Raw genomic sequence first — 27,765 nt, 5'->3', positions numbered from 1 at the left:
ATAAGTATTATTGTGTCTGATCGAGTGAGTTTGTGTGTCTGTCTCCAGGCATTGGGGATTGTGCTAGATGGTATCACGATGACTCAGTTGCAGTTCTTTTAGGGCCTTGTAACATTTCCAGTTAAATGGTGGAGATGGTTATAGGAGGGATACAATGATATTGACATAAGAGAGCTAATGAGGTGACATGATATAAAAAAGAAGTGTCATTTTTACATTATTATAGTACTTTTATTCCATTTATGTAGTACCATTTTCTCTAAATTTGCTGCACAAATAACATCGAGATAATAAGCCATTTTAAAATGTCAAAACACCAAAGAATGAGAAAGCTATGAGAAGTAAATGCACAGAAAAGCAGTAGATGCTTTAGATCGCTGATCAGCACAAAAGTTACTGATTCTTTGGCTAAATCCATTGCACTCACCATTAGTTCTGTAAATTAGTGGGAGCTTGACATGGAGGCCTTTTCCTTGAGCCAAATTAGTGCTCACCATTTTACATCCTGTGGTTCTGATCAAAGACCATGGGTTTTGGTGTCAAATGGACTTGCATTTAAATCCTGATCTTGCTACGTACTAACTAACTGTTAACTTGGAACAGATGACCTAAACTTTCTCAGCCTCAGTTTCTTCATCAGTGAAGTGGTATATGACTACGTAATTACACTTCCCTCATTAGGATTGTTTTGAGGATTGAAGTGAATGAGTATTACACATAAAACATTCAATTCAGTGCCTGACACATGGTAAGTGAAACATAAATAATAGCTCAGTATTTGTTAAAACAGTGATTCTGGGGGCACCTGGGTGGCTTCGTCAGTTAAGCATCTGCCTTCAGCTCAGTTCATGATCTCAGGGTCATGGGATGGAACCTTCCGTTAGGCTCCCTGCTCAGCAGGGAGTCTGATTCTCCCTCTCCCTCTGCCTCTCCCCTACTTGTGGTCTCTGTCTCTGTCTCTCTCAAATAAATAAATAAGTAAATAGATAAATAGATAGATAGATAGATAGATAAATAAATAAATAAGACTTAAAAAAAAAAAAAAACCCACCCACACAGTGATTCTGATTAGGCGATAGAGCATAATAACACATTCTCTGATTTAGAAGGTAAGGCAATGTGGAGTTGTCAGATTCTTCTTTGAATTGAAACAGTATAATCTGTACCTTATAGACTAACATTAGACTTTTATATGAAACAGAGACTATACCTAATAATTTTAAGTTATATACCCACTGCCACCTTTAAGAAATGAAAAGATATAATTGAAGATCTTTGTTCTCCCTGCCTTTTCCCCCCAGTATAACCATTGTCCACAATTTGGTGTATCATTTCCACACATGTCATTATATTATAATTAAAGTATTATACTATATATATATCCTTCCATAGCTTTTCTCACTCAACATTGCATTTAAGATGTTTCTGTTGTATATGTAGCATTCATTAATATTAACTGCTATAGAACATTCCCTTACATGAATGAATTTTAATTTATTTTATCTATCTTGTCAATGGACAATATTCCTGTGTACCTGTTACCTTCATATCCTCCTCTTCAACCTAAGAGGCAATCACTATCCTGAATTATGTTAATTATTTTTTAATGGTTTAAACATACATATTCCTAAGTAGTATATTGAGTTTTGCCTCTTTTTAAGGTTTATGTAAATACAATCTTACTATGTTTTTTAGTGACTTTTTTCAGTGTTACTATTTTGAGATTCATTCATAGCAATTTCACAGTTTATATTATTCCATTATATGAATATAGTGCGATTTATGGACCTTGAGGTTGTTTCTGACTCTTTATTTTTACTTTTTAAGAAGATTTTATTTATTTATTTATTTGATAGAGAGAGAGAGAGAGAGAGAGAGAGCGAGCACAAGTAGGCAGAGAGGCATGCAGAGAGAGAGAGGGGGAAGCAGGCTCTCCGCTGAGCAGAGAGCCTGATGGGGGCTCGATCCCAGGACCCTGAGATCATGACCTGATCGGAAGGCAGAGGCTTAACCCACTGAGCCACCCAGGCGCCCCTGTTTGACTTTTTACTATTGCAAACAATGTATAATTAACATTTTTGTCATGTGTGTTGAGATACAGCCATATAACTATGTGAAATGACTGAGGTATAGATAATGTTACTTGCATCTTCATCTTTACTGGATATTGATAAGTAGTAATTCATTATCATTTATTTTCTAATTTCTGATTTGACCCATGAACTTAAATTTTTAAAATTTTAAAATATTTTTAAGATTTCCAAAATTATATAGAATTTTTTGTTATCAGTATTTAATTTACTTGCTCTGTGGTGAGCTAATACTGTTTTTGTCTTACTAATTCTTTGGCATCTGTTAAGACTTTTGCTTTTTTGTCCAGCTTTTTGTCAGTTTTTATAAATATTCTTCATGTTTGAAAATAATTTACTAACTTACTGTTGGGTATATGAGTGTAAACTTACTCATCTTCTCTAATTTTACTAATTATTTTGGCTGAGACAGGTATAGTAAAATCTTCCCATTATGATAGTAAATTTGTCAGTTTCCCATAAATCTTTTTTGCTTTATATATTTTGAGGCGTTGTTATTAGGTACATACAAGTTTAAATTTGTTTTATCCTCCTGGTAAAGTCTTTGTTTTCAGATAGGGGTGTGTGTGTGTGTGTGTGATTTTTTTTTTTCTTACTATCATATAATGATTCTCTTTTTTTCCTCAAATAGTGACTTTTGCCTCAGTCTCCATCTCCTCACGCTACTGTAGCTGTTACTGGCTTTTTTTTTTTTTTTTTTAAGATTTATTTATTTATTTGAGAGGGAGGGAGAGATATATGGGGAGCAGGGGCAGAGGGAGAGAAGGATTCTCAAGCAGCCTCCCCGCTGAGCATGGAGCCTCAAGTGGGGCTCAGTCCCACAATCCTGAGATTGTAACTTGAGCTGAAATCAAGAGTCAGACACTTAACTGACTCAGCCAACCACATGCCTCACTGTTACTGGCTTTTTAATCATGCATCTTTGCTGGTACTTTTTAAAAATATACTTTAAAATATTCTTTATTGTAATGTTCATGTTTTTAGTATGTTGCTTGTAAACTTATAAAATAGGACCTAGTTTATTCAATTTGAACATTCTCTTTTAATTACTAAGTTTAGTCAGTTTACAATTATTACCATTACTAACTTATTTGTACTTATTTCTACAGTCTTATTATATGTTTTCCATTTATCCTGCTTTTTTCTGTGCTCTTTTTTTCTTTTCTCTGTGGGTTTGAATAACTTCTTTATTCTTTTTTCCTTCTGCTGACTACCACTAACATTTTACTTGTATTTGGCTTTGTAAAATCTTATGTTAAACTGGTATATCTAAACGTAGTGATTCCAAGGGACACATGCACCCCAATCTTCATCAGCAGCAGGGTCCACAATATCCAAAATATGGAAAGGCCCAGATGTCCATTGACAGATGAATGGATAAAGAAGATGTGGTATATATATACAATGGAATATTACTCAGCCATCCAAAAGAATGAAATCTTGCCATTTGCGAAAACATGGATAGAACTAGAGGGTATTATGCTAAGTGAAATAAGTCAGTCAGAGAAAGGCAAATATATGATTTCACTCGTATGTGTAATTTAAGAAGCAAAACAGATGAACATGGAGAATGGAAGGAAAAATAAGATGAAAACATAGAGGGAGACAAACCATAAGAGACTATTTTTTAAAGATTTTATTTATTTGAGAGAGAATGAGTGAGAGAGAGCATGAGAGAGGAGAAGGTCAGAGGGAGAAGCAGACTCCCCAAGGAGCTGGGAGCCCGATGCGGGACTCGATCCTGGAAGTCTGGGATCATGACCTGAGCTGAAGGCAGTCGCTCAACCAACTGAGCCACCCAGGAGCCCCACCATAAGAGACTCTTAACTCTAGGAAACAAATGGGATTGCTAAGGGGGGTGGGTCAGTGGGAGGAATGGGCTAATGGTGATGGGCATTAAGGAAGGCACTTGATGAATTAAAAAAAAAAAAAGGAAGGCACTTGATGTAATGAGCACTGGGTTTTCTGTGCAACTGATGACTTACTAAATTTTACCTCCAAAACTAATAATATACTATATGTTAATTAAACAGAATTTAAATAAAAAATTGGTATACCTGCCACATTTCTGAACAATACAGGGACCATGGAAAACTTTAATTCCAATTACCCTCCACCAGTGGAAAGTATGTATAGTATATGTTTTTAACCAGTATTTTACTTCCTTTTTTCATTCAGAGTAGTCTTTATTATTGCTCCTATTACATTGAATTTTTATTTTTGTACTTTGTTTTCTAATTCCCAAGGAAATTATGAATGCCTTCATTAAACTGGTTATTATCACTCTTTCTCTTCAGATTTTCAAAAGAAACAACCAGACGATGATTCCGCTCCAAGTACAAGTAACAGCCAATCAGATTTGTTTTCCGAAGAGACCACCAGTGACAACAACAATACCTCTATAACCACGCCAACTCTTAGTCCCAGCCAGCAGCCGCTTCCGACAGAATTGAATGTAACTTCACCAAGTAAAGAGGAGTGTAAGTGCCCACATCTTTGCAGTGTTAGACAAAACAGCCCAAGAATCGTATCATGAACTTCTTAGTAATGCTTTGTCTCAGAAAAAAAGATAGCCGTTCTTCTAAATCAAGATTAAGTGTTGATGTTTAGGCCCAAGTCAGCCAGTTAGGGAATAAATTTTAGCTATTTTATAGAGTTTAAGGTCCTTTTAAAAGATAGCTTTTTTTTGTTAACTGTCAAGGTGTGAGGTTTTGAACCAGTCTAGGGCAGTGGTTCTCAGTCCTGGCTGCAAAATAGAAGATTTTTTTAAAAAAACAATTAACAGTCTTTGGCACCATTTTCTCAGTCTAATTTTATTGACCTGGAGGGAGGCCCAGAAATTTTTCTTTATAACTCTGTAGAGGATCCTAATCTACGCTAATTGATGAGAACCACTGGTCTAGAGAACTTACTCCTAATTTAGGAACCTTGGATTGAAACCTTACTTCTGTCGCTCTTTTGGGCCTTGTATGTTTTTAGGCACTTAATGGAGATAATAACACTGTGTACTTCATAGAACATTGGGTATTTGAAGAGAGGAGAAAATCGTTTCTCTTATTTTTCTGTAGGTTCTCAGTTATAGAGTGTTACTGTTATATATGTGATATGGAAGTCCATTGTCTATTTAACTTTTTTGCTGGTGTAGCCAACTTCTTTAGTGCACAACTATAACTAACAGTGTCTCTTGAAAATTTTAGGCACATTTTGACATACCAGTTTTTGCCTTTTAAAAAGCTTTAAATTAACAAGTTGAAATTTAATGTTTCAGATTTTATGAACATCTAGAAATCCTTGGAATATGGTAGGTTGGAATGTTCTGCCTACTAACTTTGGATTGATTAGCAGAGGACAAATTATTTATCATAAATTTGTGCACTGGGTGACACTGAAGAAGGCCAAAGTCCGTGTCCTCAAAGAATTTACTTGTTATCAGGGGACATTATATATATTTGTTATAGTATGTCAGTGGTTCTCAACCAGGAGTGATTTTTGTCCCCCATCCCCATCCTCCTAAGCATCCTACACTGCATAGGATAGCCCTCCACAACAAGGAATTATCCAGCCTAACATGTCAGTAGTGCCAAGGTTGAGAAACCCTGATACATGGTAATATGAGCCCATTTTAATGATTCTTAAATAATAAAGACTGTGAGTGTTGAAGAAGGGTGTTGGTTTATTGGAGAAAATTGTGCTGAAGACAGATACAAGGTGGTTAAAAGACATTTTAGAAGACAGAGTAGAATGAGCTTTAAAGGAGAGCTACATGGAGTTCTGCAGTGGCAAATGACCCCTTTGGGGCCTTTTATAGAGGACAAGGCTGGAAAGGCAGATAATAATCAAGCCAGAGAGGTTTAAATGCTCAGCTAAGATATTTAGGTGTTAGACAATAGTCTTTTTTTTTTTTTTTTTTTAAGATTTTATTTATTTAGGGGCGCCCGGGTGGCTCAGTGGGTTAAGCCACTGCCTTCGGCTCAGGTCATGATCTCAGGGTCCTGGGATCGAGTCCCGCATCGGGCTCTCTGCTCAGCAGGGAGCCTGCTTCCCTTCCTTTCTCTCTGCCTGCCTCTCTGCCTGCTTGTGATCTCTGACTGTCAAATAAATAAATAAAATCTCAATTCCAGGACCCTGAGATCATGACCTGAGCCGAAGGCAGCGGCTTAACCCACTGAGCCACCCAGGCGCCCAATAGTCATGTTTTTGAACAAAGAAGGTAATATTATTACAGTTTGGAGAAGTAACCTGGCAGTAATGAAAATGGGAAGGATTATACTAGAATAACATTGTAGAGGAAGGATTTTTAAAATACTGTAACCTATTGAACAGAGGCTCAGAAGAAGGTATAGAGATCCTTTAAGAGGAGGGAAGAAGAAAAGATTAAAATGGTAGTAATATGGGGCACCTGGGTGTCTCAGTCATTAAGTGTCTGCCTTCAGCTCAGGTCATGATCCCAGAGTCCTGGGATCAAGGCCTGCATAGGTCTGCCTGCTCAGCAGGAAGCCTGCTTATCCCTTTCCCACTCCCCCTGCTTGTGTTCCCTCTCTTGCTTTCTCTCTCTCTGTCAAATAAATAAGTAAATAAGTCTTAACCAAAAAGAAAATGGTAGTGATAATGTTGGGGTAATAGGTTTTGTTTTGTTTTAAAACATGTATTTGGGATCATGTACTTATTGAGAAACAGATAAAAGATATGGTCCCTTGTCTCAGAAAAACACACACCATCCATTTATACCCAGTTTTGAATAAAATGTTTTTAAGTTCACTGTGGCCTTTAGGTGAAGGACTCCTTGTTTAAGGCAAAGTTTGGAGCTGTTCAGGACCTCATCTGATTGGATTCGTATATACCAGCTTCAGTCCACAACAAACCAACCTGAATAGCCTAGTTGTGTGTGAGACTGAGATAACAATAGCTATCATTTCTTGAGCATGGTGTTTGTAAGACATTGTTCTGTATGTTTTGGACATTTTCTCTTAGATGTCTCAAGATAACCCAGTGCAGTAGATATTATCATTTATCCCCATTTTAGAACTCAGGAAACAGGCACAAAGAGATCAAGTAATTTGTCTGTGGTCACAAACAACTGGGTACCAGAACCAGGATTCAAATTCAGGCATTTGACTTCAGAAACTCTGCTTTTAATCTGTTAATTCACCATGGGAAATTTAATTGCTGCAGAGAATAGAGATTTTCACGTTGCCAAAATCAACACTTCCTCTCTGTAATTAAGGTATGTGGACACTCAAATCATAACCAGAAGTTAATTTTATTAATTCATCATGAAAAATCCTGTAACAGGGATTGGAAATAAAAGTTTATACGTAGGACTATAACATTTTTCTGGAGACAGACCTTTCTGGGAAGCTAACCCATACAAGGATTTATATAGCAAATGGTAAAGTGTGGACTCACCAAGTGAAATTAAAATGAAGTGAATTTTTAATTGAGTAAGGCTGATTATGAGGTGTACTCTAAGTCCATATAACGAAGGTCTTGCGTTCAATGCAAGATTCCATCTTCATGCCCTTTTCTCCCTCCTCTGCCTGGTCTTAGACCTGCTCTGAGCTTTGGAGCCCCTGGGACACAATACTTCCTGTATTTCCGTACTTGCCAGTCTAGGCCATTGTACACTGCCATGTTTTTTCTCTTGATAAATAAATACCTTCAGTCCGAGTAAGGATGTCTCCTAGTTCTAGTAGCTTCAGATCTATTCTCTCTGATGACATCATTGCTTTAAACCATTGTGTGTTTATCTTAAGTTAAATTTACTGAAACTAATCTTATTTCCTAATGTTTATAAGGCTCTTTGTAATCCTCAGGTTTTCATAGATCTGAGGAATTGAGGAGATTTGCTATTCTGAGATATGATGATGACTTTCATGTTTAAGTGGGTGGGTTGAGTTGGAGTCTAGCAGAGGGAAGTCAAAGTTTGCTTCATGCAGTTGGGAAATGATCATTGAAACCTTACTGATTAAATGAGATTGGTAAGGATGAAAGCAAGAAAAAGCAGTGAGAACAGAACCTTGAGAGTGAAATCAAAAAAGAGGAGGCAACTGAAGAAGTTGAAGAGGAGAATGATAGTGGGCAAGTTCACAGAGGCCAAGGAACAAATTGCAGCTTATGGTGTGCTCTTTCATAGTAATAATGAAGATGTAAGCTCGCATTTATGAAGTGTTTGCTGTTTTCTTAGCACTTTCCTAATCTCTTTACATGTACTAACATTTAATTTTCGCATGGTCCTATAAGGTAGGTGCTTTTATTATCCTCTTTTATAGATGAGGAAGATAAAGGATAGACAGGTTCATGACTTCAGTCCAAAGTTCCAGAGCTTCTCCTTCACAGTGTAGTTCATGTTCAGCCCACTAATTTCGCTTCAAAGTCTGTGCTTGCAACCACTATAGAATATTACCTCATCGTTAAAATGCTGCTGCTGTCAAAAGACGAGAGATTTGGATTTGATGATCATGAGACAACCTAAATGTAAGCTATTTAGTAATCTATTGTAGATTTTTTTGTATGTTCATTTAGGGTCTTTGCTGAGAGCCTCCTAGTTAGGCAATAGTTTAAGCTCTGGGTACAGAAATGAGTAAGATTAAGTCTCTAGCCGCAAGGAGGCCACCTTTTCAAATATATATGCCTCTCCCTGAAATTCTGGCTTTTTCTCTGACATGGGTACAGAAGAATTTGGGGGTATAATGGAGGAGGCAGCAGGAGCAGTGGTCATTTAGCATGTCATTTGCAAAAGCTTTCTCACTGAAAGCTTTTTGAAACCAATGGGTACCTGATTTGTGGGTAGGGTATATAGGGACGAGGTACATCAGCTGTGATGTATCTCGTAGAAGCAGCGTGGAGGAAGTGGAGGCAGGAGATTACTTACACAGATCTTTAGTGTCCTTGGAATTGGAATTTCATCCGTTGGTCCTTCATAGCTTTCCTTATATAGAGGTATGGAGATGTAGGAAATGGGATTTGGGATTGCAAATCCAAGTACCACATAATTTGTTAACTATACAGTAATTATGAATCTGTTGTTATTGTGTAGGACTGTAGTGCCGTGAATTCTTTAGGACTTGTGAAAAGGTTTTACGTTTTCTGTAATAAGAGAATGAGTATTGTTTATATCTGGTCTTTGCTTCTCACTGTCAAATCAATATACCAAAAGAAAAGTGGTGACATTAATGCAGTTTAGAAAAGATTGCAGGTAGAGTTCATAACTACAAGAGTGTATAAAGCAAAGAAACAGTACAGATTTTTTATTCAAAAGCATTTCTTAAAACACCTGATTGAAGGGCAAATAAAATAGATACCAAAAGCTCCAAATAACATATTTTTTGTCCACCTCCCCACACACACACACTTCTTCCTTTCCATAGTGTATGTGTACAGAAAGTCTGTGGAAGTTTAGTCATTAGAAACTTTAAAAAAAGAAAACAAAGTCAGTGTAAGCAAAACTCAAATAGTGATCAAAGGACTTGTTATATTATTTAAATGCTTTAATAAGGGTAATCAGTTAGCACTAGAGTACTCATCAAGTACCAGGCACTATTCGAAATACTTTATCTGTATTAACCTACTTTATTGTCACAATTACCCTTGTATGGTGGGGACTGTAGCCATATCTGTTTCACAGATGTGGAGATGGAGGTACAGATGATTCATTGTCTTGCCCCAAGATCACAGAGCAGCCTGAACTTCTGGCATCACACCAGAGCTTCCTATCTCTGTAGTGATTTATAGTGTAAAGGACATTGCATGCAAATGTAAGCTACGGAGGAAGAAGAACAAAATAACAACAACAACAACAACAAAACCTAACTATTTTTCTCCTTTGGCTGTTATTCATTGTTCTCCCAATTTCCAAGGCTTTCATAGAGGTGATAAACTATGATTGTATCATGACCCAACTTTTAAAGAGAGAAAGGATAATGTTAGATTGTAGCTAAAACACTGGAACCAGTTGTTTTATTGTTAAATTAGTGGCATGCTGACTGGTCACCTTAAGTCACAGTCTTATCAGATTGGACCTAAAAGATGAAGAAAATGCACTCTCTCCTGTAAATCAGCTTTCTTGTTACCCTGGGTGTCTCTACTTATGACATGTTTCAGAGATTTCTGATGTGCATGCCTACGTAGGTTTTGAGTTTTGTTTTTTTCCTAGTCCCACTACATATTGGATAGAAATTGAGGTGTTACGGGAGAGTTGGCTGGTCTGTTTCTTTAGGCAGGAGATGAAGAGAACTAATGGCCAGACAGAGTTGATATCCATACCTGATACTGGGGAAGAGTAATGGCAAGAAATGGGCTTGTATTCAAGTATTCTGACATTCTAATCTAGCAGTTAGAGAGGGCCCGCCTCATACAGAATACTTTCCTAGCTCTGTCGAGGCACATAGTAAGAAATAAACAGTAGCCAACACATATATAAAACAATAGTTTACAAGAGGAATTGGCAAAATACAGCTCATGAGCCACGTCCAGACCATCAATTGTTTTTGTATGGTCTGAGAGCTAAAGAATGGTTTTAGATGGATGAAAAAAAGCCAAACAATGTTTTGTGACTTTTAAAAATTACATGAAGTGTTCAAAAGTTTTACTGGAACACAGCCAAGCTCATTATTTATGTATGGTGTCTGTGGCTGCTTCTGCAATACAACAGCAGAATTGGGTAGTTACTACAGAGACCCAGTGGTTCTTTACAGAAAAAGTTTGCTAACCACTGTTTAACAAAGCACTTTAACAAAAGTTTTCCTGGGATCATCCTGATAGTGTGCAGCGTAGGCATGGGTACTCTCCTTCCTGTTTCACAAATGAGAAAACAGTTTGCATGGTACTTTCCTTTGAGTCACATGTCAGGACTGGCACTCACCTCTGGGCCTTTTTCATTCATAATACTCAAGATTTTTCATACTCTTCTCTACTGCATCTATCCAGGAGATGCTTTTGTTATAGCCAAAAGAAAACATACAGAAAAAGTGAGAACCATACTAACCGGCATGTTAATGAAGATTGTTAATGATGAAAGCTTCATTTCCAAGTGCTGGCTGGATTTTCTTTTAATTATGACAGTGATTCCCAAAATAGAAATTTGAGAACATTCTTTATCTGTGGTTAAATTAATTTGGTTGAATAGGGAGATTTCCATTGTTTCCTTGGAAACTGGTTCTTGGTGGTACCCTAGCTCTCTCAGGCATTTAGAAAGTAAAATAAAATAGTACTGCATTTTAACAGATTTCCTTGCCAGACTGCCCTTGGGTCTTTTTTGCACATGCATTGGGTGGGCTTCACTGGCTACTAGTCTTCAGTCCTGTCTGAGAATCCCTTGTCTATCCCCTGGAAAATTAATATCACAGCCACCAAGTAGCTGGACTGTTTGTTTTTACCAATTAAGTTTCTCATAATCTTTCAGTGAAACTAGTTTTCCCTTTTTGGGACCATTCCGACTTCAGAAGACCAGATAGATATTGGGCATAACAGGCTAGCTTATTCTAGGAGAATATTTAGAAAATATTACCTATTAATACTTACCTGGCAGGGGAGATACCATGATCACGAAGGTGGTTTTCCCAGGGCGAGGCTTATCCATGCACTCCGGATGTGCTGACCCCTGCGATTTCCCCAAATGTGGGAAACTCGACTGCATAATTTGTGGTAGTGGGGGACTGCGTTCGTGCTTTCCCCTGAAAAAAAAAGAAAAGAAAAGAAAAGAAAACATTACCTATTAAAAAAATACTTTATGACTTCCTGGTGGGCTGGTTTTAAATGAAATATGGTGGGGAAATTTATTTACAGTTCTCTCTGTATGTGTCTTTCTTTTCCCTTTTCTCTAATGAAGCTCGAAGCATCAGGCCGTTTATCAGAGATAATTATACAACAGATGGAGCTTTTCTGATATATAATAGTCTCAAAGTGGAAGATTCTTTCCCATAATGAAGAATGCCCAAACTTTAAATGTCTCTTTTGATTTTAATTTAAAGGTTTTTTTTTTTTCAGTGCATTTATTTATCCTGGAGCTGATTTTATAAAGCGTGCTGCTTTTATTATAGCTGTCTACTAAAAAGATTGATACTTTGCAGTACAGTATGGTAACATATAGTTGTAGGCTGTATTGAATCACATGGCTGTAATTTACCAGGAATCAATGTATGGGATCATTAAATTAATTCCTGTCAAAAAGCAGAAGGACTTGAGCAGTTTAGCAGTATTTTTTAATCAAAATTATTTCTGTTCCATAGTGTTAGCTGGGTTGAAACTTGTTGAGGCACTTAAACTATCATCTGACCTTCAAGTTGTAGTCAAAATAAAGGCCAAATTAAAGTAGAACCATGAGTTTTAAATTACTCATTTGCTGGTTTTTTGTTCCTTGAGAGTATTAATTGTATTTTTAAAGTATACAAGTAAAACAGAGACATACAGGTTTATATAGAATAGAAGGTGAAAACACTCTTTTCACACCTCTGTCCCCAGTCCGCCACTAAATTCCCATTCTTTCCAATGATAATCACTGTTTATTCATTTTGGGTTATATATTCTTTATTAGTGCAGCTATATATACGTTTGCATACCTAAAGATTTTCTTCATTTTTATACAGATGAGAACATACTGTATATTGTGGTTTGCTTTTTTAATTTAACAGTATATATTTTTTTAATGATTTATTTATCTTAGAGAAGAGAGTTCGAGCTTGAGTGCACAGAGGGGAGGGGCAAAGTCAAGAGAGAGAGAATTTCAAGTGGACTCCATGCTCCATGTGGAGCTCAATGCCTGGCTTGATCTCACAACCCTGAAATTGCAATCTGAGCCGAAACTGAGAGTCAGATGCTTAACTAACTGACCCACCCAGGTTCCCCAACGGTATATTTTAGTCCAGATTAACCATAAAGGTCTGTGTAATTCTTTCTAAACTGCTTCAAAGTATTCATGTTATTATTAATTTCTCTTTTCAGGCATTTCTGATATTCCACTACTATAAACCGTGTGAAGTAGACATTTGTGTACATGACTAATAGTGCATGTGTCATTTTTTTATGATAAATACATGGAGGAGGAAACAGGAAATCAGAGATTATGTATATTTTAACTTTTGATATGCATGGGCAAATTCATTTCCAAAATGACATTACTGTTTTATAGTATGTGTTTTAAGAATAGTATTTGAGAGTGCTTCCCATGCTTTTACCAGTGTTAAGTGTTCTAGGGGAGGGAGGCGGTACATAAAAGAATAGCTTATTGCATTCCTCTGACATCTCCTGGTAGTGAGATTGAGCACTGCTGCATATGTTTCTTGACTGTTTATGTCTCCAGTGATCTGCCTATCTGTATTCTTACTTATTTTTTAATTAACTGTCTTTTTCTTACTCATTTGTAGGAACTTGTAAGTCTTTTGTCGCTTATCTTGCAAATGTTTTCTTCTGGTGTGTCACTTGACTCTTAATTTGGGTGTCTTGTGTTTCATTAGAAAATTTACAGATGCTTTTCAAAGTCAGGTCTTTGGTGTTTTGTCTTCTACTTTGTGTCTTTTTAAAAAAAAATTACATATAGTGTATTATTTGTTTCAGGGTATAGGTCTGTGATATATCAGTCTTACACAATTCACAGTGCTCACCATACCATGTACCCTTCCCCCAGGCATCCCATCCTTCCCATCCTCCTCCCCTCCCCTTTAGCAACCCTCTGTTTCCTGAGATTAAGAGTCTCTTACGGTTTATCTCCTTCTCTGGTTTTGTCTTGTTTCATTTCCCCCTCCCTTCCCTTATGATCCTCTGTCTTGTTTCTCAGATTCCTCATATCAGTGAGATCATATGATAATTGTCTTTCTCTGATTAACTTATTTCACTTAGCATAATAACCTCTAGTTCCATCCAAGTTGTTGCAAATGACAATATTTTGGTTTTTTTTTAAAGATTGTATTTATTTATTTGACAGACAGAGATCACAAGTAGGCAGAGAGGCAGGCAGCGAGAGAGAGAGGGGAAAGCAGGCTCCCTGCCGAGTGGAGAGCCCGATGCGGGGCTCGATCCCAGGACCCTAGGATCATGACCCGAGCTGAAGGCAGAGGCTTTAACCCACTGAGCCACCCAGGCACCCCAATATTTTGGTTTTTTGATGGCTGCATAATATTCCATTTTATATATGTACCACATCTTCTTTATCCATTCACCTGTTGATGGGCATCTAGCTTCGTTCCATAGTTTGGCTACTGTGGACATTGCTGCTATAAATATTGTGCTGCGCATGCCCCTTCAGATCACTAACTTTCTATCTTTAGGGTAAATACCCAGTAATGCCATTGCTGGTTCATAGGGTAGCTCTCTTTTCAACTTTTTGAGGAGCCTCCATACTGTTTTCCAGAGTGGCTGCACCAGCTTGCTTTCCCCCAACAGTGTAGGAAGGTTCCCCTTTCTCCACATCCTCACCAGCACCTGTCATTTCCTGACTGGTTAATCAGCCATTCTGACTGATGTGAGGTAGTTTCTCACTCTGGTTTCAATTGGTATTTCTCTGATGCTGAGTGATGTTGAACACTTTTTCACATGTCTGTTGGCCATTTGGATGTCATCTTTGCAGAAATGTCTGTCCATGTTTTCTGCCCATTTCCTGATTTGTTCTTTGGGTGTTGAGTTTGTTAAGTCCTTTATAGATTTTGGCTACTATCCCTTTATCTGATATGTCATTTGCAAATATCTTCTCCCATTCTGTCCATTTTCATTGTCTTTTGGTTTTGTTGACTGTTTCCTTCTTTGTGCAAAAGCTTTTGATCTTGATGAAGTCCCAAGAGTTCATTTTTGCCCTTGCTACCATTGCCTTTGGCAATGTGTCTTGGAAGAAGTTGCTGCTGCTGAGGTCAAAGAGGTTGCTGTCTGTGTTCTCTTCAAGGATTTTGATGAATTCCTGTCTTACATTGAGGTCTTTCATCCATTTTAAGTCTGTTTTTATGTGTGGTATAAGGAAATGGTCCAGTTTCATTCTTCCGTATTGTGGCTGTCCAATTTTCCCAGCATCATTTGTTGAAGAGATTATCTTTTTTCCATTGGACATTCTTTCCTGCTTTGTCAAAGATTAGTTGACCATAGAGTTGAGGTCCATTTTTTGGGTTCTCTCTTCTGTTGCATTAATCTATGTGTCTGTTTTTGTGTCAGTACCATACTGTCTTGATGATTATAGCTTTGTAATAGAGTTTGAAGTCTGGAATTGTGATGCCGCCAACTTTGGTTTTCTTTGTCAGTATTCCTCTAGCTATTTGGGCTCTTTTGTGGTTCCATATAAATTTTAGCATTATTTGTTCCACTTCTTTGAAAAAAGTTGATGGTATTTTGATTGGGATTGCATTAAATGTATAAATTGCTCTAGGTAGCATAGGCATTTCAACACTATTTATTCTTCCAGTCCATGAGCACAGAATGTTTTTCCATTTCTTTGTGTCTTCTTCAGTTTCTTTCATGAGTACTTTATAGTTTCTGAGTATAGATTTTTTGCCTCTTTGGTTAGGTTTATTCCTAGGTATCTTATGGTTTTGAGTGCAATTATAAATGGGATCGACTCCTTAATTTCTGTTTCTTCTGTCTTGCTGTTGGTGTATAGAAATGCAGTTGATTTCTGTGCATCAAATTTATATCCTGACACTTTACTGAATTCCTGTATGAATTCTAGCAGTTTGGGAGAGGAGTCTTTTGGGTTTTTCACAGAATATCATGTCATCTGCAGAAAGTAATAGTTTCACTTCTTCTTTGTGGATTCAGATGCCTTTAATTTCTTTTTGTTGTCTGATTGCTGGGGCTGGGCTTCTAGTACTGTGTTGAATAGCAGCGGTCATAGTGGATAACCCTGCCGTGTTTCTGACCTTTGGGGAAAAGCTCTCAGTTTTTCCCCCATTGAGAATATTCACTGTGGGATTTTCATAGATGGCTCTTAGGACATTGAGATATGTACCCTCTATCCCTACATTGTGAAGAGTTTTGATCAAGAAAGGATGCTGTGGGACGCCTGGGTGGCTCAGTGGGTTAAGCCACTGCCTTTGGCTCAAGTCATGATCCTGGGGTCCTGGGATCGAGTCCCACATCGGGCTCCTTGCTCGGCAGGGAGCCTGCTTCCTCCTCTCTCTCTGCCTGCCTCTCTGCCTACTTGTGTGTATTCTCTCTCTCTGACAAATAAATAAAATCTTTAAAAAAAAAAAAAAAGGATGCTGTACTTTATCAGATGTTTCTTCTGCATCTATTGTGAGAGTATCATATGATTCTTACTCTTTCTCTTATTAATGTATTATATCACCAGATTGATTTGCAAAGGTTGAACGAGCCTTGCAGCCCAGGAATAAATCCCACTTGGTCGTGGTGAATCATCCTTTTAAGGTACTGTTGGATCTTATTGGCTGGTATTTTGGTGAGAATTTTTGTACCCATGTTCATCAAGGATATTGGTCTATAATTCTCCTTTTTGACGGGGTCGTTGGTTTTGGGATCAAGGTAACTCTGTCTTCATAAAATGAATTTGGAAGTCTTCCTTCCATTTCTGTTTTTTGGAACAGTTTCAGGAGAGTAGTTACTATTTCTTCTTTAAATGTTTGGTAGAATTCCCCTGGGAGGTCACCTGGCTCTGGGCTCTTGTTTGTTGGGAGATTTTTGATGACTGCTTCAATCTCCTTACTGGTTATGGGTATGTTCAGGTTTTCTATTTCTTCCTGGATTAGTTTTGGTGGTTTATGTCTCCCTAGGAGTGCATCCATTTTTTCCAGATTGTCTAATTTGCTGGCATCTAGTTGCTCATAAAATGTTCTTACGATTGCTTTTATTTCTTTGGTGTTGGTTGTGATCTCTCCTCTTTTCATTTCTGATTTTACTAATTGGGGTCCTTCTCTTTTCTTTTTGATTATTCTGGCCATGGGTTTCTCAGTCTTAATAATTCTTTCAAAGAACCAGTTCCTAGTTTCATTGATTTGTTCTACTGTTCATTTGGTTTCTAGTTCATTGATTTCTGCTCTGATCTTTATTACTTCTCTTCTCTTGCTTTAGGCTTCTGCTTCTGCATTTAGGGTTTCTTTGTTGTTCTTTCTCCATCCCCTTTAGGTGCAGGGTTAGGTTGTGTTTTTGAGACCGTTCTTATTTCTTGAGAAAGGCTTGGATTGCTATATTCTTTCCTCTTAGGACCACCTTTGCTGTGTCCCCAAGATTTTGGACAGTTGTGTTTTTGTTTTTGTTTTTATTTTAAAGATTTTATTTCTTTATTTGAGAGAGAGCATGAGAGAGAAGAAGGTCAGAGGGAGAAGCAGATGTCCCCTGGAGCTGGGAGTCTGATGCGGAACTTGATCCTGGACTCTGGAATCATGACTTGAGCCGAAGGCAGTTGCTTAACCAACTGAGCCACCCAGGCGCCTGACAGTTGTGTTTTCATTTTCATTTGTTTCCATGAATTTTTAAATTCTTCTTTAATTTCCTGGTTGAAACATTCACTCTTTAGTAGGATGCTCTTTGGCCTCCATGTATTTAAGTTCTTTCCAACTTCCTCTGTTGGTTGAGTTCTGGTTTCACAGCTTTGTGATCTGACAATATGCGGGGAATGATCCCAATCTATGGTACCAGTTGAGACCTGATTTGTGACCCAGGATGTATCTATTCTGATGAATGTTGCATATGCACTAGAGAAGAATGTGTATTCTGTTGCTTTGGGATGGAATGTTTTGAATATATCTGTGATGTCCATCTGGTCCAGTATGTCATTTAATGCCTTTATTTCCTTGTTGATCTTCTGCTTAGATGATCTGTCCATTTCAATGAGGGGAGTATTAAAGTCCCCTACTATTATTGTATTATTGTCGATGTGTTTCTTTGATTTTGTTATTAACTGGTTTGTATAATTTGCTGCTCCCGTGTTAGGGGCATGGATATTTAAAATTGTTAGATCTTATGTTGGAGAGACCCTATAAGTATGACATACTATCCTTCCTCATCTCTTATTATAGTTTTTGGCTTAAAATATAATATATCCGATATAAGGATTGCCACCCCAGCTTTCTTCTGATGTCCATTAGCATGGTAAATTGTTTTCAACCCCCTCACTTTAATTATGGAGGTGTCTTTGGGTCTAAAATGAGTTTCTTACAGACAGCATATTGATGGGTTTTGTTTCTTTGAATCCATTCTTATACCCTGTGTCTTCTGATTGGAGCATTTAGCCCATTTACATTCAGGGTAACTATTGAAAGATATGAATTTAGTGCCATTGTATTGCCTGTGAGGTGACTGTTACTATATATTGTCTCCTTTCCCTTCTGGTCTATGTTACTCTTTAGGCACTCTTTTGCTTGGAGGACCCCTTTTAATATTTCCTTTTGGGCTAGTTTGATGTTTGCAAATTCTTTTAATTTTCGTTTTTCCTGGAAGCTTTTTATCTCTCCTTCTATTTTCAGTGACAGCCTTGCTGGATCTAGTATTCTTGGCTGCATTTTTTTCTTGTTTAGTCCTCTGAATATATCATGCCAGTCCTTTCTGGCCTGCCAAGTCTCCATGGATAGGTCTGCTGCCAATCTACTACTTCTACTGTTGTAGGTTACAGACCTCTTGTCCCAAACTGCTTTCAGGATTTTTTTCTTTGTCTCTGAGACTTGTAAGTTTTACTATTAGATGATGGGGTGTTGACCTATTTTTATTGATTTTGAGGGGGATTTTCTGTGCCTCCTGGATTTTGATGTTTGTTTCTTTCTCCAAATTAGGTTAAGTTCTCTGCTGTAATTTGCTTAATATACCTTCTGCCTCTCTCCTCTTCTGGGATCCCAATTACTCTACTGTTTCATCTCATGGTATCACTTATCTCTTGAATTCTCCCCTTATGATCAGTTGTTCTTTATCTCTCATATCCTCAGCTTCTTTCTTCTTCATCGTTTGCTCTTTTCTATCACTAATTCTCTCTTCTGCCTCATTTATCCTAGCAGTAAGAGCCTCCATTTTTTATTGCACCTCATTAATAGCTTTTTGGTTTCAACTTGGTTAGATTTTAATTGTTTTATTTATCCAGGAAGGGATTCTCTTGTATATTCTGTGGTTTTTTTTTTTTTTCAAGTGCAGCTAGTATCTTTGTAATCATAATTCTGAACTCTGGTTCTAGCATCTTTTTTTTTTTAAATATTTTATTTATTTACTTGACAGAGAGATCACAAGCAGGCAGAGAGGCAGGCAGAGAGAGAGGAGGAAGCAGGCTCCCCGCTGAGAAGAGAGCCCGATGCGGGGCTCAATCCCAGGACTCTGAGATCATGACCTGAGCCAAAGGCAGCGGCTTAACCCACTAAGCCACCCAGGCGCCCCTGGTTCTAGCATCTTACTAATGTCTATATTTATTAGGTCCTTCGCAGTCGGTACTGCCTCTTGTTCTTTTTTTGAGGTGAGTTTTTCTGCTTTGTCGTTTTGTCCAGAGAAGAATAGATGAATGAGACAACAAAATGCTGAAAAAGTAGGAGTAACCGCAGACAAACATACACTAAAAACAGAGTAGACCCAAAACCAGGGGGAAAAGAAAGGGGGAGACAAAAATGATCAGGCTGGTGAATAGAACAGAGCCACACACTTGATTTTCGGTGTATTTTGGTCTGTTAGAAGAAACTGCCTCCGAAAATTTTAAAGAAAGAAAAACTTACATATATACAAATAAGGGTAAATATGGTGAAGGGATAGACTATAACTGTAAAGATGAAAATTTAAAATGATTTTTAAAAAGGAATTGATAAGTTGGTTGTAAAAACAAAGAAAAAAGTTAAACTAAGGAGAGAATGTGTTCAGGCGGGAGAATAGAACAAAGCTATACACTAAATTTAGGGTATATTTTGTTCTGTTAGAAGAACTGTATCCCAAAATTTTGAAGAAAGAAAAAACTTGGGATGCCTGGGTGGCTCAGTTGGTTAAGTGGCTGCCTTCGGCAGGTCATGATCCCAGGATCCTGGGATCGAGTCCCACATCAGGCTCCTTGCCGGGCAGGGAGCCTGTTTCTCCCTCTGCCTCTGCTGCCACCCTGCCTGCCTGTGCTCACTCGCTATCTCTCTCTGGCAAATAAATAAATATAATCTTAAAAAAAAAGAAAAAAAGAAAAAAAATTTTTTACAAAATATAAGGTTAAGTACAATGAAAGGATAGAGAGAGAATAGGACTATAAAAATGAAAGTTAAAAAGGATTTTAAGAAAGGTACTGATAAGATATTGGTTAAAATAGGAAAGAGGAGAATTTTTTAAAAAATAGAAAAAGAAAAAAATAAAAAATTTAAAAATTTGACTTTGAAAGAACTAACGAATCATGGGAAAAAAGCCATGAAGTCTGTGTACTGCTGTATTCCCCTAGTCCTGGAGTTTTGCAGTTCTCCTTTATGGGTAAACTTGGTCTTGGCTGGATGTTCTTGCTGATTTTGTGGGGAGGGGACTCTTCCAGTAATTCTCAAAAGTCAAGTCAGTAATTCTCAAAAGTCTTGGTCTTTTGTTTGCTACATTTATTTCTTTCTTAGAAGGCTTTCTGTACTACCAGTTAAAAAAATGGTTTTTATGTATTTTGATACTTTTATAGTTTATCTTTTTCTATATTTAGCTCTTGAATACATCTGGATTTATTTTGTATATGATAGTTATTTTGTATATGATATATATCAGTTTACCTTTATAATTTTTGCTAATGGAGAATCAGTTATCTCAAAACCATTTTTAAAGAGACCTGGTTTGAGGGATGCTTGGGTGGCTCAGTTGGTCAAGCATCAGACTCTTGGTTTTGGTTCAGGTCATCATCTCAAGGTTATGAGATCAAGCCCTACATTGGGCTCCGCTTTGAACTTGGAGTCTGCTTGAGATTCTTTCCCTCTCCCTCTCCCCCACCTTCTGTTCCTCCCCTTGCTCTCATGCATTGTCTCTAAATAAATAAAGTTTTTAAATAGGCCTGATTTGAAATGCCATTATTGTTATATAAACATATGTGTGTTTGGGGATCTTTTATTTTGTTCTGTTGGTCTACTTTTATATTCCTAAGACTGGAATATAGCTTTGTGGTATGTATTGCTATCTGATAGAGTCAGTCCCCTTAGATTATTTTTTTCTAGATTTTGTTGGCTATTCTTTTGTATTTTCTCTTCCTGATGAATTTATACTTAGTTTATCAAGCTGTATTAACAGTTACAGTGTGATTTTGATTGGGATTATATTGAATCCATAGATTGATTTCGGAATAATTGACATTTTAATAGACTCTAGGGTCTTCTCATATAGGAATCTTATTTGTTTTCATTTATTCAAACCTTATTTTTTTCAGCTTTATTTTTTTATTTTTTTCTAAGTAATAGGTAATAGGAATAATCTAAGTAATAGGACTATGTCTAGTAGTATTTCACCAATATAGTATTTGCTGCAGGGTTTTCTTTTGTAGATATTACTAGTTTAAGGAAATTCTTCTGTTTATGGTTAACTTTGTTTTTTGTTGTTGTTGTTTTTTAAATCTGAAAAGAAGGTTGAATGTTCTAAAGTACCTTTTTAGCATCTGTGGAGATGATCATTTGGAGTTCTCCTTAGGAATGTAATCTTCTTAATTTAATGGACTTCTGGGGTCAAACTATTTTTGCATTCCTTGAATTAAACCCTACTAGTTCTTTTAGTGTACTGCTAGCTTCAGATGATAATTTTATTTTAGGTGTTACACGTTTCTAATAAGTGAGTTAATTTTGTGTATGGTGGATATGCTATGCCTGTCTAGTTTTGGTATCAGTTACATTAATCTTATAGAAGGCTTTTCACCTTTTCCTGTTCTGTAAAGAAATTTTTGTCTTATGTTCTCATTTTATGTAATGTATCTACTATTTGAAAGCTTGAAGAACTTACTCATAAAACTGATTGGCCTGATATTGATTTTGGACTAGTCATAGTTCCTCATTTGAAGTCAATTTTGATAATACTGTTAATAAAAATGTCAGTTTCATCTAGATATCTAAATTTATTGGAATACATAACTTTCACTTATTAACTCTAGAGTATATAGTATACCAAGTACATAAACTAAATGTTTTTCTTACTCTGATACTGGTTCTGTTTCCTAAGTTGTCTTTGTTATGATCCTCTAGTTAACTCAGTGGAGAAATATTAAAGGTCTGGGAAGTTATCACTGTCACCATTGTTTTTGGTCATATTTTGCTTCTAATCTTGTCCAAGTCCAGACAAGTTTCCTATTGATAACATTAAACAAGAAGGGAAATTCTTCAATTGATTTATCATCACCTGTCTGGTCATTCAGATTCAAGCATTCTCCCCTGGAATCTGGACCCTCATTGTATTTGATCTGTCTACCCATATCAGCAGTGATGCTCAGCTCTCAGCCAAGGTAGTCCCTTTTGTCCTCAGAAGACATCCTGGCGCTTGTCATACCATTTTTATTCATGCTATTAGAAGCCATCTCAAAACCATTTTATCCACACTATTTGCTTCCTTCAAGGAATTCTTGTATTTTTTACCTGTAACATTTAATCCTATATTATTTTGGTTGCTCTTTGGCCAGATAATGTCATTTCCTTGTCCCAGCTTATAGGGTAAACCCAGAATTAGCAGAGACTTTATTGTATGTTGCTTTGCTCTTCCCCAGAGCACCCAATACAGTGCTTTACAAGGTAATGCTCAGTAAATGGTTATTGATTTAAACACTTTGAAAAGTTTTCTATTTCTTCTTCCTTTACAAAACCTAATTCATGTGTTTTGGTACATTAAAGAGAGGTTTGTTATTGCCTGAACCTGATTTGGAACGACTTACTTAATATTCTTTTATTATTTTCTGTGACTGTGCTATTCAGTATCCCCAAGATGAAGCAACTCAAAAAGGCAGTTTCCCTTCCAAAGTGTGAAATTTGGTTGCCTTGTTGTGGTGACAGTTCATCTCTTTTAACCACCAGAGCTTTTGGAGTAATGGAAGACTGTCTTTTTGTCTCTTCTTCCTCCCTCCTTCCCTTCCTTCCTTTCTTCCTTCCTTCTTTCCTTCTTTCATTGTGCAAATAGCTACTTGCTTGTTGTGAAGTAACAGTTTTTGCTTACATATTTCTTTTGTCACCTGAATTACCCCTTCAGGATTCCCTTTGCCAGACAGAAGACTAGCAAACTTTAAACACTCATGTTTAAGGGTCCCTTAAGAAGTCTGCAAATCGAAAAACTTGTTTCCCATAAAGATTTCATTAGGCACCTAGGAGATTATACAGTTACTGATAATCAGATTAGGTTTTGAAGCAACATTATTACTGCCCCCTCTCTGCAAATGCATATTTTTGTTTTATGTTCTTATTAAATGAAGTGCTCTGTACTTTGCTATGAAAGTAAAGGTCACTGTGAACAGCTACTTTCACACAGCTTTAGCCCTTTGTGGTTGTCATATTTTTCTTTTGTGTAGATACAGGTAATGGGTGAAACTGTGCTGAATTTAAACTAAATGTAAGCTTTATTATGACAGAAGTGTGTAGGGGCATCTATTTGGGTGTGTTAGAAGTAGTTATTTTAACCTTCTATTTTAATTGTTTGTGAACTTCTAAAATTCTTAGCTGCCAGTGCCAAAAATGACTACATATAACTTCCATTTTCTGTTCACATGCTGTGTGATTTCATAAACTATTTCACTTTTTGATCTATCAAAAGGACATTTTTTTAGATTTTATAAAAGCAATAGATGCCATCTTTGTAAGGACATTTTTAAATTCCAAAATATGAACAGTATGAACTCAGTGTAAACACTTTTCTACATACATAATACTTTTCTACACTACATAAACTGTATAAACACTTTCCTAGATGATTCAAATCGTGGCATTTTCAACTATTATTTTTGCAAAGGGAGGTCCCTTTAGCAAGACCTGTTAGCAGTCATTTCTGTAAAATAAGAAGGTTAGACACAAAGACCCTCCATTCAGTGTCACTGTGGGTGCTTTGCCCGCCGTGGTATGGTGACCCATAGGGGAGGCTCAGCTAAGGACCAAGGAGAAGGGTCCTGTATTCAAAATTCCTTTTAAATGTCCATAGGGCAATACCTATGGGATAAGTAGAACTCTTTTTCCATTTTCTCTGAAGCTTCTTTTGAAGAACATATACAAGTCACCTCCCTTTCCGAGGAAGGTATTGCAGCCTTGCAGTTGCTGATGCGGGCCAAGATTTTGAGAACGTTCTTGGTAGCTGAACTATGTTAAAAATAAAAGTTCTGTTGCTGAGTGGTTTCTCCATTAATGTTGTTATGAGATTCATGCTCATGTTGATGGTAAAATGCAAATACAGAAATCTGTTTGGGGTGTTAGTTATACCTGTAAATAGTCAGAACTGAAGCCTAAATTGAAGAAGTGACAGCTCCTGATTTCATATCCATATTAAATATGCTTTATCACAGAGAGAAACAAGTATCTAAAAGTAGAACTACTAGGCAGGTGATATTTTTGACCTCTCAAAAAAGGGTTCTAGTTTTGATCCCTAAGATGGTGGTGTCTTAGAATTTCAGTGTTAATTACTATTGGACTTTATCACATTTTGGAATTTTGGTGTCCAGTATTTTCAGTTTTTTAATATATTGGAAGCTCTGTTTTAGTCATAAAAAGGTTCTGGGTGAGAGATCATATCTGAAAAGCTGAAATCAAACATTTAATGGCTCAATTTTTTTAATTCCTTGAATCATGTTTTTACATGATTATAAGTAGTAGAAATGTATATATAAATGTATGTAAGTAGTAGAAATGGAATACTCTAGGTTGATATGACTGTAGAGTTTTCCACTACCCCTTGCCTTTCTTTGTTTCCTCAAATAGTTAACATTTTATGGAGAAGAGACTAGACATTTTACTGTTATTAATGCTGGTGCATCCAGTTGGTTTCTCTAAGACCAGAATAAACCAATTGGCATGTGAGGAAGGTATGGAGAAAGTGGAAAGTGTATTAACCTTTAGGTTCATTATTTTGTTCTATATCAGTGATTCTCAAAGGGGACTTGTAGAGGTTCCTCAGACCCATTCAGGAGTCCATTGGGTCCTTCCTTTTCCAGCTACTTATCTGTGGAAGGGTAGATTTTCTTGATAGCCCTGATTTAAAATTGAATGCACATGTGGATGTGAAAAGTCAGATGTCTTCAAGATGGGCAGCTCTCATAATTTTCTTAAAAATTGTATAATTTCTTTTTATAACAGTATGTTTTTACGTTGACATGTAGTTATTTTTGTGAATTTTAAATGAAGTTATATTACTAAAATGTTTTCAGTTTTAATTTCAGATCAGGTGCATATCAATAGGTATAGCACACATAAACAAACTTGCTAGTATCTTTAATAATTTTTAAGTATAAAAAAGATCCCAAGGGGACTCCTGAGTGGTTCAGTTGATTGAGCATCTGACTCTTGATTTTGGCTAAGGTCATGATCTCAGGTTTCCATAATTGAGCCCCACATGTAGCTCTGCACTGAGCACAGAGTCTACTTGGCCCTGTCCCTCTGCTTCTCCCCTAGTTCTATGCTCTCTCCCTCTCTCTCTCTCTCTCTTTAAAATAAATTAATTTTTTTTTTTGTTGGGGGAAAGGTCCCAAGACCAAAATGTTTGAGAACTGCTGTGCTAGATCAACATATAACTGTGGTGAAAATCAACTATATATATATAATAGTTCCATTTTCCTTTTGAATAGTTTTGTATGTTCAGTAATTGCTTTTGGCCTGGATCATTTTCATTCAGCAGTGAAAAATATATTTTTGAACACCTAATGTGCTAGATTATGAAAATGAGTAAGACTTTGCTCTTGTCCTTGAGACTCATTCCATTTAAGGTCATTGCTGGGTCAAGAGAGAATATTTCTTCCAAAGCACATCCCTTGGCCCCTTCAGGAATGTCCACTTTAACTCCTCTAAAAGAGTCCCATCACTACTAGGCAAGTAGAAAGCATTCCTGATTTCATTTTTTTTTTTTTTTTAAGTGTTCTTCCCTGGGGGGAGAGTGGTGTGGGAGAGTTTTTAATGTTATTTCTGTTGAGAAATAGGCCAATAAGCATACTCACATACAAACATACACTAACCTTGGCAAAGCTGCCCAGCACTATAATTTGTTTAGGGTAGCAAGGGTAGAATGGTAATGAAATTTTGTTGAGAAGCCCTTTATGAGCAAAACAGATAGCTACCAGTAGCAACTTCTGACCCACTTTGAAAATCTCCTTCTCATGAATCCCTAATTTAGATCTAAATGGTATGAGAGATCATGCAATAAGTCAGGATTAGAACTTCCAACTGAGAAAGTAACACTTGGATTCTGTAACAAGCTTTGTAAATGGTTTAATTTGGTAGTTTCATTTGGAGAAATGGGAGGGCTGTTATCTGTGCTGAAGATTTTCTGTAAACTTAGATTCCCACTCATTATATCTTTATGTATTCTTGTTTTTAATCGATGGAGCTTTTCAAACTCAATTATGTAGACAGATTAGGTGTATTCTTTCTTATTAAAACAGTTCATGAATTGCACATTTAAGATGAGGTTGGAGGATCACCTTTTCTTTTCTGAAGGAGATGACTTATTTTCTTGTGCATTTTGATCTGTTCCTGATACTCATTTCTTACTGTTTATTTCTTACCATTTATTATTTTATGTCTCCATGTATGTATTGAAGGCTTTTAAAGAAGGAATCTTTTTGCTACTGAAGAAATACAGATTTTTTTTTTTTTAAGATTTTATTGATTTACTTGAGAGAGAGAGTGAACGAGAGAGAGAGTACACAAGCTGGGTGGGGGAGGTAGAGGGAGAAGCAAACTCCCAGCTAAGGGGGAAGCATGATGGAAGGGCTCCATTTCAGGACCCTGGGATCATGACCTGAGCCAAAGGCAAATGCTTAACTAACTGAGCCACCTAGGTGCCCTGAAATATAGATTCTTCAAATATTTTTAAAAGATTTATGGGGCGCCTGGGTGGCTCAATCATTAAACATCTGCCTTCAGCTCAAGTCATGATCCCAGGGTCCTGGGATTGAGCCCCACATCAGGCTCCCCACTCAGTGGAAAGCCTCCTTCTCCCTCTTCCACTCCCCCTGCTTGTGTTTACTCTCTCGCTGTCTCTGTCTCTGTCAAATAAATAAATAAAATCTTAAAAAAAAAAAAAGCTTTACATTCTTAATATAGCCATATCAGGAGACAGTGTAGAGTTTATTTTACTGTCTCCATCACATAGGGGGTTTTTTTGTTTGTTTTGTATTTTTTTTTTTGGCTTGGGTTTTTGTTGTTGTTGTTTACTTGGTTTTTTTGTTGTTTTTTTTTTTTTTTAAGATTTTATTTATTTGGCAGAGAGGAAGGGAGAAGCTGGCTCCCTGCTGAGCAGAGAGCCCGATGCAGGCTCAATGCCAGGACCCCTGAGATCATGCATGACCTGAGCCAAAGGCAGAGGTTTAACCCACTGAGCCACCCAGGAACCCCATATTTTGTTTTGGTTTTAAGTTGCTTCATCAGAAAACTCTTGATAAGGTTTTATAAATCTCTTGAGAGGGAGGAGAATTGTACCTCTTGAATCTGCTGTCAGAAAACACGTTTTGAACACTGAGCCTAGAGAAGTGAGATGCTGTGTGGTAAACAGTGTGCAGATTATGAGAGAGTGGAGTTGAAGCTGGTTAAAAAGGATGATGTAGGGGCGCCTGGGTGGCTCAGTGGGTTAAGCCGCTGCCTTCTGCTCAGGTCATGATCTCAGGGTCCTGGGATCGAGT

General features: G+C 37.0%; 1 protein-coding gene and 1 non-coding gene across 4 annotated transcripts in view; both read left to right on the top strand.

Moving 5' to 3' along the window:
- ZFAND3 (zinc finger AN1-type containing 3) overlaps positions 1–27,765 on the top strand; it is a 350,329-nt gene that overhangs the window by 258,910 nt on the left and 63,654 nt on the right. For all 3 annotated transcript variants that reach the window (XM_047735018.1, XM_047735019.1, XM_047735016.1), the window contains exon 3: positions 4,388–4,570. In XM_047735018.1, coding sequence (XP_047590974.1) covers positions 4,388–4,570 — 183 coding nt within the window. The remainder of the gene's footprint in view (positions 1–4,387; positions 4,571–27,765) is intronic.
- Positions 11,602–11,764, top strand: LOC125103457 (U1 spliceosomal RNA). Its single transcript, XR_007128442.1, has one exon. It is a non-coding gene; the product is annotated as a U1 spliceosomal RNA (small nuclear RNA).

This window comes from Lutra lutra, chromosome 6, assembly GCF_902655055.1.
Source record: "Lutra lutra chromosome 6, mLutLut1.2, whole genome shotgun sequence".
NCBI classification, from domain to species: domain Eukaryota; kingdom Metazoa; phylum Chordata; class Mammalia; order Carnivora; family Mustelidae; genus Lutra; species Lutra lutra.
Note: the sequence above shows the minus strand (reverse complement) of the source record. Positions and strands in the feature narration are given on the sequence as shown.